General features: G+C 40.9%; 1 protein-coding gene across 2 annotated transcripts in view; it reads left to right on the top strand.

Moving 5' to 3' along the window:
- LOC110530034 (carboxyl-terminal PDZ ligand of neuronal nitric oxide synthase protein-like) overlaps positions 1-16,065 on the top strand; it is a 43,854-nt gene that overhangs the window by 5,830 nt on the left and 21,959 nt on the right. Inside the window, exons 1-5 of one of the 2 annotated variants that reach the window (XM_021612801.3) lie at positions 7,092-7,492; positions 7,954-8,025; positions 13,618-13,710; positions 14,639-14,697; positions 14,850-14,958. In XM_021612801.3, the coding sequence (XP_021468476.3) occupies positions 7,388-7,492; positions 7,954-8,025; positions 13,618-13,710; positions 14,639-14,697; positions 14,850-14,958 (438 nt within the window). In that variant the 5' untranslated portion in view covers positions 7,092-7,387. Of the gene's footprint in view, positions 1-7,091; positions 7,493-7,953; positions 8,026-13,617; positions 13,711-14,638; positions 14,698-14,849; positions 14,959-16,065 lie in introns of those variants that run through there. The other variant, XM_090181877.1, reaches the window with a different exon arrangement.

The following is a 16,065-nucleotide window of genomic DNA, read 5'->3' as shown; positions in this document are numbered from 1 at the left end:
AAAAGGGAAGGGGTCTGAATGCACTGATTTCCTATTATCTAGGTGGGTGAGGGCAGTGTGGAGTGCAATTGAGATTTGCGACATCTATGGAAATGTTGGGGCGGCATGCAAATTGTAGTGAGTCTAAGGTGTCTGGGATGATGGAGTTGAAGTGTGCCATAACCAGACTCTCAAAGCACTTCCTAATGACGGAAGTGAGTGCTAAGGGACGATGGTCATTGTGGCATGAAAAGCCTTAAGAGTTCTTGGGAACAGGAATGATGGTAGTCATCTTAATAAAACGTAGGGATTACAGACTGGGACAAGGAGAGGTTGAACATTACCTTGAATATGCCTGCCAGCTGTTCTGTACATGCTCTGAGAATGCGCCCTGGAATACCATCGGCCCCGTGGCCTTGCAGGTGTTGACCTGATTAGACATTACTCACGTCGGCCTCAGACAGCTAGATCACCCAATCTGAGTTGGTGGCGGCCCTCACACCCAGCACAATGTTATTATTGTCAAAGTGTGCATAAAATGCATTGAGTCTGTCTGGTAGAGAGGCTTCGTTGGGCAGATCACGTCTGGGTCTTCCTTTGTGATCCAGAGATCTAGAGCCATCCTCTGGACACAGAGAATATTGTCATTTTCATAAGACAATAATTGTTTTAATAATTGCAAATTATTTGTAATATGAGTTTTCTCCCAAGTTGTCTCTTGTGATGGACATTTCGACCTGTGGTTACTGAGATATCCAGACCAGTTGAATGTACCAAGCAGACTAAATAATAGAAGAAATCCCAAAGCTAAGACCGTAAAACACTTCAAAGATGACTTCCACAGTGCAAATCCAAAACCCTTAAAGGGTCTTTTTTTTACAGGTCCTATTTAACCACATCTGTCCTCCAGGTTCATTACACATGGTCTTTGCCCTGTTGGCATTGCGTAGCAAATCCATTCTGGGGCCCATGGCTTGGTCCTTGTGCCCATGCATATCAAATGGATTCTGTGATCAGTTGTTGCCAAAACAGTACCATCTGCATAGGACTACTTTGTCAATCTGGAGACCAATAGTGAATACAGTAGGCCCGTTTGAAAACAGCAACTGCGCTGTTTCCAGATGATACCACTAGATGTCATACCTGTATCAATTATTACATATTGTGTGGTTTTATCTGAATTGGAGATAGAGTTATACCAAAGATGCAGGTAACTAAGCCAAGAGATCTCATTGGCATGTTTTTCTCCAAATGAGAGCAAATGAAGCATAGTGGGAAGAATAAATGGGCAGAGCCAAGCACAAGCTAGCGGGATCCTATTGTCGCGTTTTAGCATGTATTTGCATATTTCCGTTAGGGTACTCCTTCTCTGTGAAGTGTTTCCACTTACCACAGCCACAAAGTCAAAATTGGCTATAGTAAACATTCATGAAAACAAAAATGCTTTTTGGTCTTCATTTAAGGTTAGGGTTAGGGTTAAGGTTAGGGTTAGCAGTATGGTTAAGAATAAGATTACGTTTAAAATCACATTTTAAGAAAATAAATTGGAAAAATAGACAAGGTTTATCTTTATGACTTTGTGTTTGTGGTAACTAGTGACGACCCTGTTAAGTGCGCTTGTGCAATAACTCAATCTGCCCTTGCACTCCTAAACAACACAATTGTTTTCAACTTTAGCGAAGGGTAAATTCTATACTCTGTTCATAACAGATTCTAGTTTTGGGAACAGAAGACTGCATTGAGATTGAATGTTTCATTGTCAGTGTTCAATATGAAATAGAATACAGCTTTGTAGTGAATTCCAATTTAAAAAATGTTTTAAACAGAACAGTCTCAACAGCCAATTACTGCAGGATATCGAAGGATATGCAGTAACAACAACCACCAGTATTTCAGTTCTCAAACGGGGGGTGCAGGGGTGTCCGGTACACCAGTGGCTGCTGTGCTCTGTTCCAATGAAAACAGCCGAATCCCCCGATTTAAAAAAAACAAGACAAAACACAGCTGGTCTTCAAGAGGACGGGGCTTCAAGACAACTGGTAACTCTGGGGAAAAAACAAGGTCAAAGCATGACGTCAGTGATCTTCAGGTTGAAATGTCAGTGCTCTAGAAAGATGCCCTAGTTTCTGACTTGGATTTGCCGAGTTTGATGATCGTTGAAAACTATTTTTCCCAGTCGGAGCTCGTTTTTTCCCCAAGTTCCTAGTTGTTCTGAATGCAGCATTAGACGCTGAGAGGCAGGTAGCCTAGAGGTTAAGAGTATTGGGCCAGTAACTGAAAGGTTGCTGATTTCAATCCCTGAGGTGACAAGGTGGAAAAATCTGCCGTTCTGCCCTTGAGCATTGCAGTTAACCCTCAATTACAACTTCTCCCCGGGCGCCGATGATGTCGATTAAGGCAGCCCCCTGCACCGCTCTGATTCAGAGGGGTTGTGTTAAATGCGGAATACACATTTCGGTTGAATGTATTCAGTTGTGCAACTGACTAGGTATGCCCCTTTCCCTCATTTGTCACAGGCTCTTCTACCTCCAAGCCATAAGACTGCTAAAGAGTTCCTTAATGGTTACCCGGACTATCTACACTGACCCTACACACACTCACTAAATTACACTGAGTGTACAAAATATTAAGGACACCTGCTCTTTCCATGACATAGACTGATCAGGTGAATCCAGGTGAAAGCTTTGATCCCTTATTGATGTCACTTGTTAAATCCACTTCAATCAGTGTAGATGTAGGGGAGGAGACAGGTTAAAGACAGAGTTTTAAGCCTTGAAACAATTGATTGTGTATGTGTACCATTCAAAGGGTGAATGGGAAAGACAAAATATTTTAGTGCCTTTGAATGGTGTAAGGTAGTAGGTGCCAGGCGCACCGGTTAATGTCAAGAACTGCGACGCAGCTGGGTTTTTCACGCTCAAAAATGTCCTGTGTGTATCAAGAATGGTCCACCACTCAAAGGACATCCAGCCAAATTGACACAACTGTGGGAAGCATTGGAGTCAACATGGGCCAGCATCATCGCTTTCGACACCTTGTGGAGTCCATGCCCCAACGAATTGAGGCTGTTCTGAGGGCAAAACGGAGGGGGGAGACTCAATATTAGGAAGTTGTTCCTAATGTTTGGTATACTCAGTGTATATATACACAGGGCCGGTTCCAGGCATAAGCAACAGTCGTGGTTGCAACTTACCATTAAGTAAGAAAGTAGAATACACGAGGTACAACTTTGAAATTTGGTTGTGCATCAGCAGTTTTTTGCTTGTTATGTCAGTCACTGACAGTCACTCACTTAGCCATGTCAGCTAACAACTTTTGATTGGTCGTTAGCCTAGCCAGCTACAGTACATTCGGAAAGTATTCAAACCCCTTGACTTTTTCCACATTTTGTAACGTTACAACCTTATTATAAAATTGAATAAACTTTTTTCCCCCTTATCAATCTACACATAATACCTCATAATGACGAAGCAAAACAGGTTTAAAGACCTGATTGGGGGAGTACTGCAGAGATGGTTGTCCTCCTAGAACAGGCCTGGACAACTCCAGTCCTCTGCGAACTGATTGGTGTTACACTTTTGCCCCAGCCCCAGCTAACACACCTGACTCCAATAATCAACTAATGATGATCTTCAGTTAAAAATGCAATTAGTTTAAATCAGGTGTGTTTGCTAGGGATGGGGGAAAAGTGTGACACCAATCAGGCCCCCATGGTCTGGAATTGCTTAGGCCTGTTCAAGAAGGTTCTTCCATCTCCACAGAGGAACTCTGGAGCTCTGTCAGAGTGACCATCGGGTTCTTGGTCAACTCTCTTACCAAGGCCCTTCCCCCACGATTGCTCAGTTTGACTGGACGGCCAGCTCTAGGAAGAGTCTTGGTGGTTTGAAACTTCTTCCATTTAAGAATGATGGGGACCACTGTGGTCTTGGGGACCTTTGATGCTGCAGAAATATTTTGGTACCCTTCCCCAGATCTGTGCCTCGACACAATCCTGTCTCGGAGCTCTACAGACACTTCCTTTTACCTCATGGCTGGGATTTTGCTCTGACATGCACTGTCAACTGTGGACCTTATATAGACAGGTGTGTACCTTTCCAAATCATGTCAAATCAATTGAATGTACCATAGGTCAACTCCAATCAAGTTGTAGAAACATCTCAAAGATGATCAATGGAAGCAGGATGCACCCGAGCTCAATTTTGTGTCTCATAGCAAAGATTCTGAATACTTGTAAATAAGGTATTTCTGTTTTTTATTTTTAATACATATGCAACAAAAAAACAATGTTCTTGCTTTGTTATTGTGGGGTATTGTGTGTAGATTGATGAGGGAAAAAAGTAATTTAGTCCATTTTAAAATAAGGCTGTAAGGTAACAATGTGGAAAAAATTCAAGGGGTCAGAATATTTTCCGAACGCACTGTATCTAAACTTGTAATCGTGGACGAATACCGACCGGGCATGTTGTTGGTCATTCTGACTCAGATATCATATTAACAGGGTATAAGTCATCACAAAACGTATAGAATTGCACAGAATTAGCTTTATAATGGCAAAATTGTCTCTCAACCCGATGGCAAAATGGGTAGAATTGCAGGAAATAAGCTGTAAAACAGCACAGTTTTTCTCTTTGCCCCATTGCAAAATGTGTAGAATTTCTGAAAAAAATTGCTGCTGACACTCATTTGCTGCTGATACTCTGAACAGCTAGTCAATGAACAGCATTCTTGCATAAGTATTCCTCTTGTCCAGATGGGATAGGGCAGTGTGCACTGTGATGGTGATTGCATCACCTATTGGGGCGGTAAGCAAATTGAAGTGGGTCTAGGGTGACAGGTAAGGTGGAGGTGACTAGTCTCTCAAAGCACCGTTATTATTTTCTATCCTGATGCCTAGTCTCTTTACCCTGCCTTCATGTACACACAGTCCATTCACAAGTTTGGACTCACATACTCATTCAAGAGTTTTTTTTCTACATTGTAGAATGATAGTGAATACTTAAAAACTATGAAATAACATATATGGAATCTTGTAGTAACCAAAAAAGTGTTAAAGAAATCCAAATATATTTTATACTTGAGATTCTTCAAAGTAGCCACCCTTTGCCTTGATGACAGCTTTGTACACTCTGGCATTCTCTAAATCAGCTTCACGAGGTAGTCAACTGGAATTTGTTTCAATTAACAGGTATGCCTTGTTAAAAGTTCATTTGTGGAATTTCTTTCCTTCTTAATGAGTTTGAACTAATCATTTGTGTTGTGACAAGATAGGGGTGGTATACAGAAGATAACCCTATTCGGTAAAAGACCAAGTCCATATTATGGCAAGAACAGCTCAAATAAGCAAAGCAAAACGAAAGTCCATCATTACTATAAGACATGAAGGTCAATCAATATGGAACATTTCAAGAACTTTGAAAGTTTCTTCAAGTGCAGTCGCAAAAACCATCAAGCACTATCATGAAACTGGCCCACATGAGGACTGATACAGAGTTACAGAGGATACATTCATTAGAGTTAACTGCACCTCAGAATGAAACCCAAATAAATGCTTCAGAGTTCAAGTAACAGACACATCTCAACATCAAAAGTTCAGAGGAGACTGGGTGAATCAGGGCTTCATGGTCGAATTACTGCAAAGGAAGAAACCACTACAAAATTACACCAATAAGAAGAGACTTGCTTGGGCCAAGAAACTCGAGCAATGGACATTAGACCGGTGGAAATCTGTCCTTTGGTCTGATGAGTCCACATTTGAGTTTTTTTGTTCCAACCCGCCAAGTCTTTGTGAGACGCAGAGTAGGTGAACGGATGACCTCGCATTGTGTGGTTCCCACCTTGAAGCATGGAGAACGAGGTGTGATAGTGTGGAGGTGCTTTGCTTGTGACACTGTCTGTGAAATATTTTGAATTCAAGGCACACTTAACCAGAATGGCTACCACACCATTCTGCAGTGATACGCCATCCCATCTGGTTTGCGCTTAGTGGGACTATCAGTTGTTTTTCAACAGGACAGTGACACAAAACCCACCTCCAGCCTGTGTAAGGGCTATTTGACCAAGAAGGAGAGTGATGGAGTGCTGCATTAAATGACCTGGCCTCCACAATCACCTGACCTCAACCCAAATGAGATGGTTAGGGAAGAGTTGGACTGCAGAGTGAAGGAAAAGCAGCCAACAAGTGCTCAGCATATGTGGGAACTCCTTCAAGACTGTTGGAAAAGCATTCCTCATGAAGCTGGTTGAGAGAACACCAAGAGTGTGCCAAGTTGTCATCAAGTCAAAGGGTGGCTACTTTGAAGAATCTCAAATATAAAATATATATTTTTTGGTTACTGCATTTTTCCATTTGTGTTATTTCATATTTTTGATGTCTTCACTATTATTCTACAATGTAGAAAATAGTCAAAATAAAGAAAACCCCAAGGATGAGTAGGTGTGTCCAATCTTCTGACTGGTAATTTATCTACCTCAAATACCACAGCAGAATGATCTGGTGCTGGTGCAGTCCTCACTGTAGCTCCATTCTTATCTTTTTTTCCTCTTGTTAATCTTTTTTATTTTCATTGTTATTTTTAAACTCTGCATTCTTGGGAAAGGCTCATAAGCAAGCGTTTCAAGGTAAAGTATACACCAGTTGTATTCTTCGCATGTGGCAAATAAAAATGGATTTGATTTGGCACGCGCGTAAACTGCACATCACCTGTTGTTTTTATTTATGGCCAAAACAGGAGAAACGGACAACCTTGCCTTGAGGGGATTCGATTAATCTGTCTCGGGACCCCGGGTAGGCGTGTTTTACACCGGGTGAAATTTGATTGCGTTCGTTTTAAAACCGGGTTGTCTCCCCGGCGTGAGCCAGGTGCCCAGTTCAAAGCACACGTCAAAGTCGGCTCAAAACAAAAGTGACGTGGTAATGAGTACGATTCTGAGTTTTCACGTCAATGTGATTTGCTTTTGATAAAATCCTGTTATCTGCCTTCCCAATGACAACTAGTTTGAGAATTCAAACATACATTTAATGGAAAAAGATGTATGTTTCTGGACGATGCACCATGCGGCGTTACACTGGCGCAGATTACGGTTCAATTTGAGATGTACACTCCTCCCTCACCGCTTTTGCCCGTTTCCTTCATGGGCCATAGACCGGTGCCCTGCACCTCAGCATAATCGAATCCGGCCCTTGAGAATTGTGCGTCATCCAAAACAGCACTAGAGCGGCAGATATTCTATATCGGACTGTAAAAAATTGGACCGCTAGACGCATATTGTGTTAACATAGTGGTTCCATTCCATAGGCGACTAACCAATCAAAGACCTTCGTGAGTGTTGAGCGAGATGCGCGTATTTACAGTATTCTAATAGCGTTGGCATAAAACTAGTGTCGGACTAGTCGTGTATCGGAAGGGCGATGCCAGGGATAACCAAGTATAATTTAGTGGATGATGCACAGGACTTGAGGATCCCCATGCACAACGAGGCGGCATTTCAGCATGGGGTCTGCTTTGAGGCAAAGGTAAGGTTACCTAGTAGGCGATAAACTACAGTAACCGCTTATCAATGTGGGGTAACAATGTAGTTAAGGATAACAGGAGTGACCCGGCGTCGCGCGTAGTAAATCATGAATTGATATCTAAAATGACATTCTTCCAAAATGTTATGACAGTACAATGTAATGAGGATATATGTACATGTTTTATTTTAATCGTACGCTAATATTACGCTGTGCTTGTTAATTGAATTCTAAACGCACTGTATTAGATTATAGGTGCGCTTTTGACATCTATTAATTCATTTTATTAAGCTATATACCAACTTGTTTGCTATTCAAATCCATGTACAGTACCTTAACAATTTATTCAGAATGTATAGTGAACTCCTTTTGACAAGAAGCAGTTGAGATCAGAGTAAGAGTTGAAGATATCGATGGGCTACTTGAATTACTAATGACGTCTCATAACTTTGTAAATATTATAGTACATTGGCAGTCTGGAAGTCGGTCGTCCAAATAGCCGAATGGAGATAGTGGCTGCAATGAGAAGGATAAGGGTAAGACACTTTCAACAACACAATCTGTGAGCCATAATATTAAATGTATTTCTCTCCCTTCCAGAAAAAATACTTTCGCTATATATTAGGGATATTGCAATGCCCTTCAAAACTTGGACTGTATGTGTGTTTGTGCATGCACGCAAATATATTTTAAAGAGACTAATATTCTACTCTCTCACATTGGTATAGTATCTGCATATAAAACAGAATGACATTGCCTCTTATCAAATATTGCAAGTCAATCATAATATTCTAAGGCTATAAGACTATAATAACAGTCTAAAGGCCCCCACAGACTACGATTTTAGCAGTCTTATGCCACGTTTTTGCGGACCCAGACAAAAAGTCCACGTCGTGGGCAAATTCTTAGGTTCATAAATGATTGTCGGACATCTTGGCTCGTTTAGTGTGACAGCAGCTGTGCTCGAATACCCATACTAACATACTGTATACTACATACTTAGGGTGCGTAAATTCAGAGCTTTGTCAGATTCAGAGTTTTTCGCTCTCTGAGCGTTCAGAGCGCACACTAGGTGCTCGGTCCGAGGAATAGGGTTGATCAAGAGCGTTCTGACCTCACAACGGCAGTCAAGCACCCAAGCTAATTGGCTAACATTGGCTAGCTTGCTAGCTAATTCAATACACAAATGAGAGAAGAACTCACTCTGACCATTTTACTCACCCTAGCAGAGTTGGTTAGGCTGTTTTTATGTTATCCAGAGCATTGGTGACAGTAACTGTGCTGATGGCAACAATTTAATTAAGCTTTTTTGCCGACATTTACTGACACCGACCATATTCAACTGGTGATGAGCGTTTGTAAATTCAGCAGTTATTCTGCGCTCTTGCACACTCAGACAAGTGCTCTGAAATCGGAGCCAGAGGGAATTTACGAGCGCACCCTTAATGAGTATATACTACATACTAAATACCATTAGTTCATTTTAGTATACTGTAAATGAACTATCGTTTCAGTTGAGCATACTAGTGCTTCGCTTTTGCTGTGCAACCTCTTGTTAGCTTGTTAGCATAAATGACTAGCTAGACATTTTACATTTTCGGGTGTGTTCGTAAATTCAATCTGGAGTACCAGGGAGCACTCAGAGTGTGCTCTGGGCGTTCGTAAATTCAGAGCTTTGTTAGATTGTCCATTTGTAAATTCAGAGTGTTTTGCTCTCCAAGCGTTCAGAGAGCACACTGGACGCTCTGGCCAAAGAGTAGGGTGGATCCGAGTGTTCTGACCTTACAATGGCAGTCAAGCACCCAAGATAACTGGCTAACGTTGGCTAACTAGCTAGCGACTACCAGACACAAATGAGAGAACACCTCACTCTGACCATTTTACTCACCCTAGCAGAGCTGGTTAGGCTGTTTTTATGTTATCCAGAGCATTGGTGACAGTAACTGTGCTGCTGGCAACAATTTAATTACGTTTTTTTGCCGAAGTTTACTGACACCGGCCATATTTAACGGGTGTTGAGCGTTTGTAAATTCATCAGTTATTCTGCGCTCTTGCACACTCAGACGAGTGCTCTGAAATCGGAGTAGATAGCCAGAATTAACCATGTCTATTGAGAACGCACGCCTATACCACTTAGCTAAGAATGACGTGAATAACCAAGTCAATAAACATTTGGTAGTTAGTTAGATAGCATATAGTTAATATACTGCCTGGCAAGTTCAATGTATTTAGTAGTCAACTAACGTTAGGTAAGTATCTAACATACTGGTACATACAGCTGTAATGCTATGCGGTTAGTAAGGATAGCGTAGATAACACATTGTCAGCCATTTGAAAAATCATTACTTTATTACATTGCTCAACATCTTAGCATTTTTCATAATTAGTTAGAGCAATGAATTTGTATCCTCCCTCGTTGAAATTCGGCTGCATATTTTCCGCCATTTTCTTAAAATCTGAAAACGTGAAGCCACGCCCATTTTCTGAAGAATAGCATTATGGGCCCTAAAAGCACGGAAATAGTGTCCACTGTTTGTATACTTTGTATTTTGGCGAATTTAATACGACATCCGGGAACTTTTGGCATACTAACTATATCCATACTATGACCAATAAGCCTACTACATACTCAATTTACATCACAAATAGTAATGTTAGTGAGGTTAGTATGACTATTCGAACACAGCTAAAGTCTAGGTCTGCCGATTAAGTAACACTATGTAGGCTCGGACAAAGTTATGGCAGTCAGAACTTTTTAACATTTATAGTGTAGTGTTCCGGGTGTTACAAGCCGATGCCGGTGACTGACCAATGGGAACACGGTCGGCACTGAGTATGCACACAATATTGTGATTATTGGGAGTTGTCATATTAATTAAATAGTTCGATAAAAACATTTGCATGCATTGCAAGAATAATGATTTCCCTAATAATCTTGTTGACATGGCAAAAAAAAACAAAAAAACAATGTCAATCAAAATGAACATTCTACCATAGAAACCATGTTACTTTTGGGAAGCCTGTTTGATTCGGAGTGCGTATGTGAAAACTATTTCTAAGATGCATACTTTCAGTTTTTCCGAACTCACTTGGGAAGCTTGTGCTGCGGGTGCTGGCACATGCGCAGATTAAATCGACCGCTGCAGTTGATGTCGGCTGACGTAGCTTCGCAAGCCAATCGCAGAATGTGGCGATAGAATGTAAGCAAATCATACAATCTAGCCATGTTGATATCAAGATTTTAATTTGACAACATCGCACAGTGTGACGGAATAATAGTAAAATATGAAATCCGACGTACAGTGTGGGAAGGCCTTAAACCAGCCATCTCTTCCAATCTTATATAACCAATATTTCTAACCATCTCTATTTGAAGAGTCCTCTTTCTAAATCTTAAAACCAATACCCCTAACCTTCTCTTTAAGAGACATCCACTCCTCTGGAGAGATGAGACGGAGATGGCAATGGTGTCTGGCATTAACGGATACTGCAGTGGGCCAGAGTATTACAGTGTTACCGAGAGGATTTAACTGCTGCAGAGTCAGCTGGGAGAGCCAAATGTTACATTTAATCTAGTGATGCGTCTGTGTCACACAGAGGTCGGCCAGTTCCTCAATGACACCCAGAGAGGGACAATTTCTATACGTTTTATTTTCACATGCACAAGTACAGTGAAATGCTTAAGTTGCCTGCTCTACCCAACAGTGCAGTAATCAATATCAAAATAGTTTAACAAAAAAATCTATCTATCTATCTATCTATCTATCTATCTATCTATCTATAAGAAAACACAAACAATAAGAAACAGTATGTTTAAACAGTACAGTATGTAGTAAACAGTATGGCAGCAGCATAAGTGGTGGGTGGGTGTGTGTGTGTCTGGTGGTGATTGTGTGTGTAAGTGTTTGTTAGAGTGACAGTGTAGACGTGATAGGTGGATATACATGTGAACAGGGCTGGAAAGTAACTGGTAGCAAGAATATATGAATACTTAAGATAATATACTAGTGGTAATACATGCATGTAAACAGGAGTAATAGTGACCAGTAGCAGGATAAATAGATAGATACTAATGGTAATGGAAATCAATAATCAATGAACAGCAGTGTAGTGGTTGTATTTAACAATCTTATGGCCAGGGGATAGAAGCTGTTTAGGAGTCTGTTGGTCTGAGCCTTGATGCACGGGTACCGTCTGTTGGTCTGAGCCTTGATGCACCGGTACCGTCTCCACCATCTGACGGGAGCACGGAGAACAGTCCATGTCTTGGGTGGCCAGTCTTTGGCCATTTTTAGGGCCATTCTCAGACACTGCCTGGCATGTACTTCTTGGAAGGCTGTGAGCTCACCCGCAATGATGCTCTGGGCCATCCGCCCCAACCTCTGTAGGGCATTCCTGTCGAGGGTGGTGCAGTTGTCATACCAGACAGTGATACAACCAGTCAGGATGCTCTCAATGGAGCAGCTGTAAAAGGTTCTACGGATGTCAGGAGCCATGGCAAATCGTTTCAGCCTCCTGAGGGAGAAGAGACACTGCCGTGCCTTCCTCACAACTGTGCCGGTGGGAGAGAACCATGATCCTCAATGATGTGGACACCGCGGAACTTGAAGGTATTGACCCTCTCCACTGCGGCCCCATCGAAGTGAATGGGGCTGTGCACCTGCCCATGTTTCCTGAAGTCCACGATCAGCTCCTTGGTCTTGCTGACATTGAAGGAGAGGTTGTTGTCCTGGCACCACATTTTGTACTTAAGTAAAAAATACTTTGAAATACAACTTAAGTCGTTTTTGGGGTATCTGTACTTTACTATTTACTGTATTTTTTTGTACTACTTTTACACCACTACATTCCTAAAGAAGATAATGTATTTTTTACTCCATACATTTTCCCTGACACCCAAAAGTACTCATTACATTTTGAATGCTTAGCAGGACAAGAGGACATCCCTGGTCATCCCTATTGCCTCTGATTTGGTGGACTCACAAAACACACATGCTTTGTTTATAAATTATGTCTGAGTGTTGGAATGTGCCCCTGAGTATCCGTAAATAGTAAATAAATTAAAAAACAAGACAATTGTGCCATCTGGTATGCTTAATATATACAGTATCAGTAAAAAGTTTGGACACACCTAGTCATTTAAGGGTTTCTTAATTTTTACAATATTGTAGAATAATAGTGAATACATCAAAACGAGGAAATAACTCATATGGAGTCATGTAGTAACCAAAAGTGTTAAACAAATCCAAATATATTTTATATTTGAGATTCTTCAAAGTAGCCACCCTTTCATAAAATAGTCCATAGGCCAATACTAAAAATGAAGTAAAAAGTCAGCCAATAGAACAGGCAGAATATCATGCATTTTTACAGGAAAAGAAGAGCAGCATGGAGAATCTTCAAACCTTTGACATGAGAGAATCCTGATGAGCCTTTTGGTTGAGGATCGGAGGGGGGAAAATGCCTTTGATAAAAGTCCTCATTTGATCAATTCGACTTCTGATGTTGTGTTTCCTCATTTGGGGAAAACATGTTTATTTTAGATTAGTGTTTTGTCGTTTAGATGTCTGGTCCCTTTGACTGCAGTGAGGCAGCGAGAACGGTTCTAACTACTCAAAGGCAAGAATAAAAGCGGTGCACACTGCCGAGTCTTCCTTCATGTCTAATGCACTCTGAGGGGAGGGGGAAACTAGATGCTGGAGACTTTGCCAGCTCTACTATCTGACTTTTCCCGTTTTCTTCAGCCTTAGGCAACTTTGTGTTGACCCAAACGTTCATTTACTCTCAGCAGCAGATGGTGTCTTGTAGGGACAACGATGGTAAATAATGAAGTACTCACTCCCTGCCTTAATGAATATGTTTCCATCCCTTTACATCTCTACAGGAACTGTATCTCTGACAAGGTTGAGGAAAATTGGAATTGGAGTCTAAGTTTACTTCCTGAATATGAATGAATTGAAATGGAATTTACTCCAACCCTGCTCTGTGGTTATGTACAAACTATAATGACATGATACACACACAAAGTCCATGATGTCACCCCTAGGCTATATACCGTGAGCTTGTGTGAATCCTTTTATATTCCAGTTTCATGTACAAATCTATGGAATTTACATTTCCCCCCACAGTATGAATTCAAATTGAAGAACATCAAGAAGAAGAAAGTCAACATCATCGTGTCTGCGGATGGTGTAAGGGTGGTTTTGCGAAAAAAGAAAAAGGTACGTCCCCTTCAAAATATGAAATACCCGATGAAGTCAGAGTAGCTACCAAAATGTTGGTCTTGATTATGAATTGTTCTATTGGAGAATGTGTGCCTTTTCCTACATTTGCATGAGCGTGACTGTCTTGTGCTCATAGTGAAAACTCACGTCAACATTTTAGCCACTTAGCAGATGCCCTTATCCAGAGTAAGTTCCTTTTATTTATCCTTTATTTAACTAGGCAAGTCAGTTAAGAACAAACTCTTATTTACAATGACGCCCTACCCCGGACGACACTGGGCCAATTGTGCGCCGCCCTATGGGACTCCCAATCACGGCCAGATGTGATGCAGCCTGGATTCAAACCAGGGACTGCGGTGACACCCCTTGTTCTGAGATGCAGTGCCTTAGACCACTGCGCCACTCAGGAGCCACTCTCTACACTCACAGTAGTGAGTGGATACATTTCATTTGCACTTTTGTACATCAACTATTATTTTGCACCAAGGTCAATGATACAAGAAACTGAAACTGTTATGTTATTTCTTAGCCCATCAAATTGAAGGGCTAGAGTTGCTAAATGTTTCCACCAGTGTGAAGTGTACAACTGTTATTTTCCAGATGCAGTAAATCAAAAGGAAAATTCATCATCAGTGATGAAAAGACTGTTCTATGGTCAGACGTAAACAGGCGTCCTTTGCGTATGGAGGCGGAATGGCTTATGGTTGTGAAATGTGGTGATTTGATGAATGATCGAATGCCATAGCTCTCTGTCCTTCATGGAAGCTGCAAGGTCCCTCATCTTGAGTGTCTCTGCAGATGGAAAAGGTTGAAGAACCTCCATATATACGTGTTTCTTATAGGTGAAACACTGACCCTAAGTCATAAGTCATAGGAGTGAATTACAGCGTTGCGTAAGTGTTGTCGCTCTGTGGTTGTGTTCCAGAGGAAAGAGTGGTCTTGGGATGACAATACAGTCATGATAACACAAGATCCCATCTACAGGTAAAGACAGGCACAAAGTGCCCTCAAACATAACCCTCTTTAAGACTATTCTTTGCTATGTCCATACAAACCCATTGATGATTTTTGATTGAGTAGTTCAGATTGAAATCAATCAAATTCTCGTGATCAAGATACTTCCCCATCCCATTTAGGATTTTCTATGTGTCACATGACGCCCAGGACTTGAAGATCTTCAGTTACATTGCAAGAGATGGAAAGAGCAACATGTTCCGTTGTAATGTCTTCAAATCCAAGAGGAAGGTAAGACCTTAGAAATCCTATAATTCTACAGTATACAGTTGAAGTCAGAAGTTTACATACACCTTAGCCAAATACATTTAAACTCAGTTTTTCACAATTCCTGACATTTTATCAGAGTAAAAATTCCCTGTCTTAGGTCAGTTAGGGTCACCACTTTATTTTAAGAATGTGAAATGTCAAAATAGTAGAGAGAACGATTTATTTCATTTTTTATTTCTTTCATCACTTTCCCAGTGGGTCAGAAGTTTACATACACTCAATTAGTATTTGGTAGCATTGCCTTTACATTGTTTAACTTGGGTCAAATGTTTTGGGTAGTCTTCCACAAGTTGGGTGAATTGTGGCCCATTCCTCCTGACAGAGCTGGTGTAACTGAGAGGTTTGTAGGCCTCCTTGCCCGCACACGCTTTTTCAGTTCTGCCCACACATTTTCCATAGGATTGACGTCAGGGCTTTGTGATGGCCACTCGAATACCTTGACTTTGTTGTCCTTAAAACCTGTTACAGCTAGACGTTCCACTAGCGGAACATCCGGTGAAATTGCAGAGCGCAAAATTCAAATTAAATTATTAGAAATATTTAACTTTCATAAAATCACAAGTGCAATACACCAAAATAAAGCTTAACTTCTTGTTAATCCAGCCACTGTTTCAGATTTCAAAAAGGCTTTACGGCGAAAGCAAACCATGTGATTATCTGAGGACAGCACACCATGATACAAACACATGAAAATCATATTTCAACCAAGCAGGTGCGACATGAAAGTCAGAAGTAACGATATAATTCATCCCTTACATTTGAAGATCTTCTTCTGTTGGCACTCCAATATGTCCCAGAAACATCATAAATGTTCCTTTTGTTCGATAAACTCCTTTTTATATCCCCAAAATGTCAATTTATTTGGCGCGTTTATTTCAGAAAAACACTGGTTCCAACTTGCCCAACATGAATACAAAGTATCTAATATGTTACCTGTAAAAACTTGGTCCAAACATTTCAAACAACTTTCCTAATCTAACTTTAGGTATTTAAAAAAAATTATAATCGATTAAATTTAAAACGGAATATAATGTGTTCAATAGCGGATCAAATGAAAGTGGAGCGAGT

This window comes from Oncorhynchus mykiss, chromosome 8 (genome assembly GCF_057628025.1).
Source record: "Oncorhynchus mykiss isolate SJ-2025 chromosome 8, ASM5762802v1, whole genome shotgun sequence".
In the NCBI taxonomy this organism is placed as follows: Eukaryota; Metazoa; Chordata; class Actinopteri; order Salmoniformes; family Salmonidae; genus Oncorhynchus; species Oncorhynchus mykiss.
This window is presented reverse-complemented; position numbering and strand designations above follow the sequence as displayed.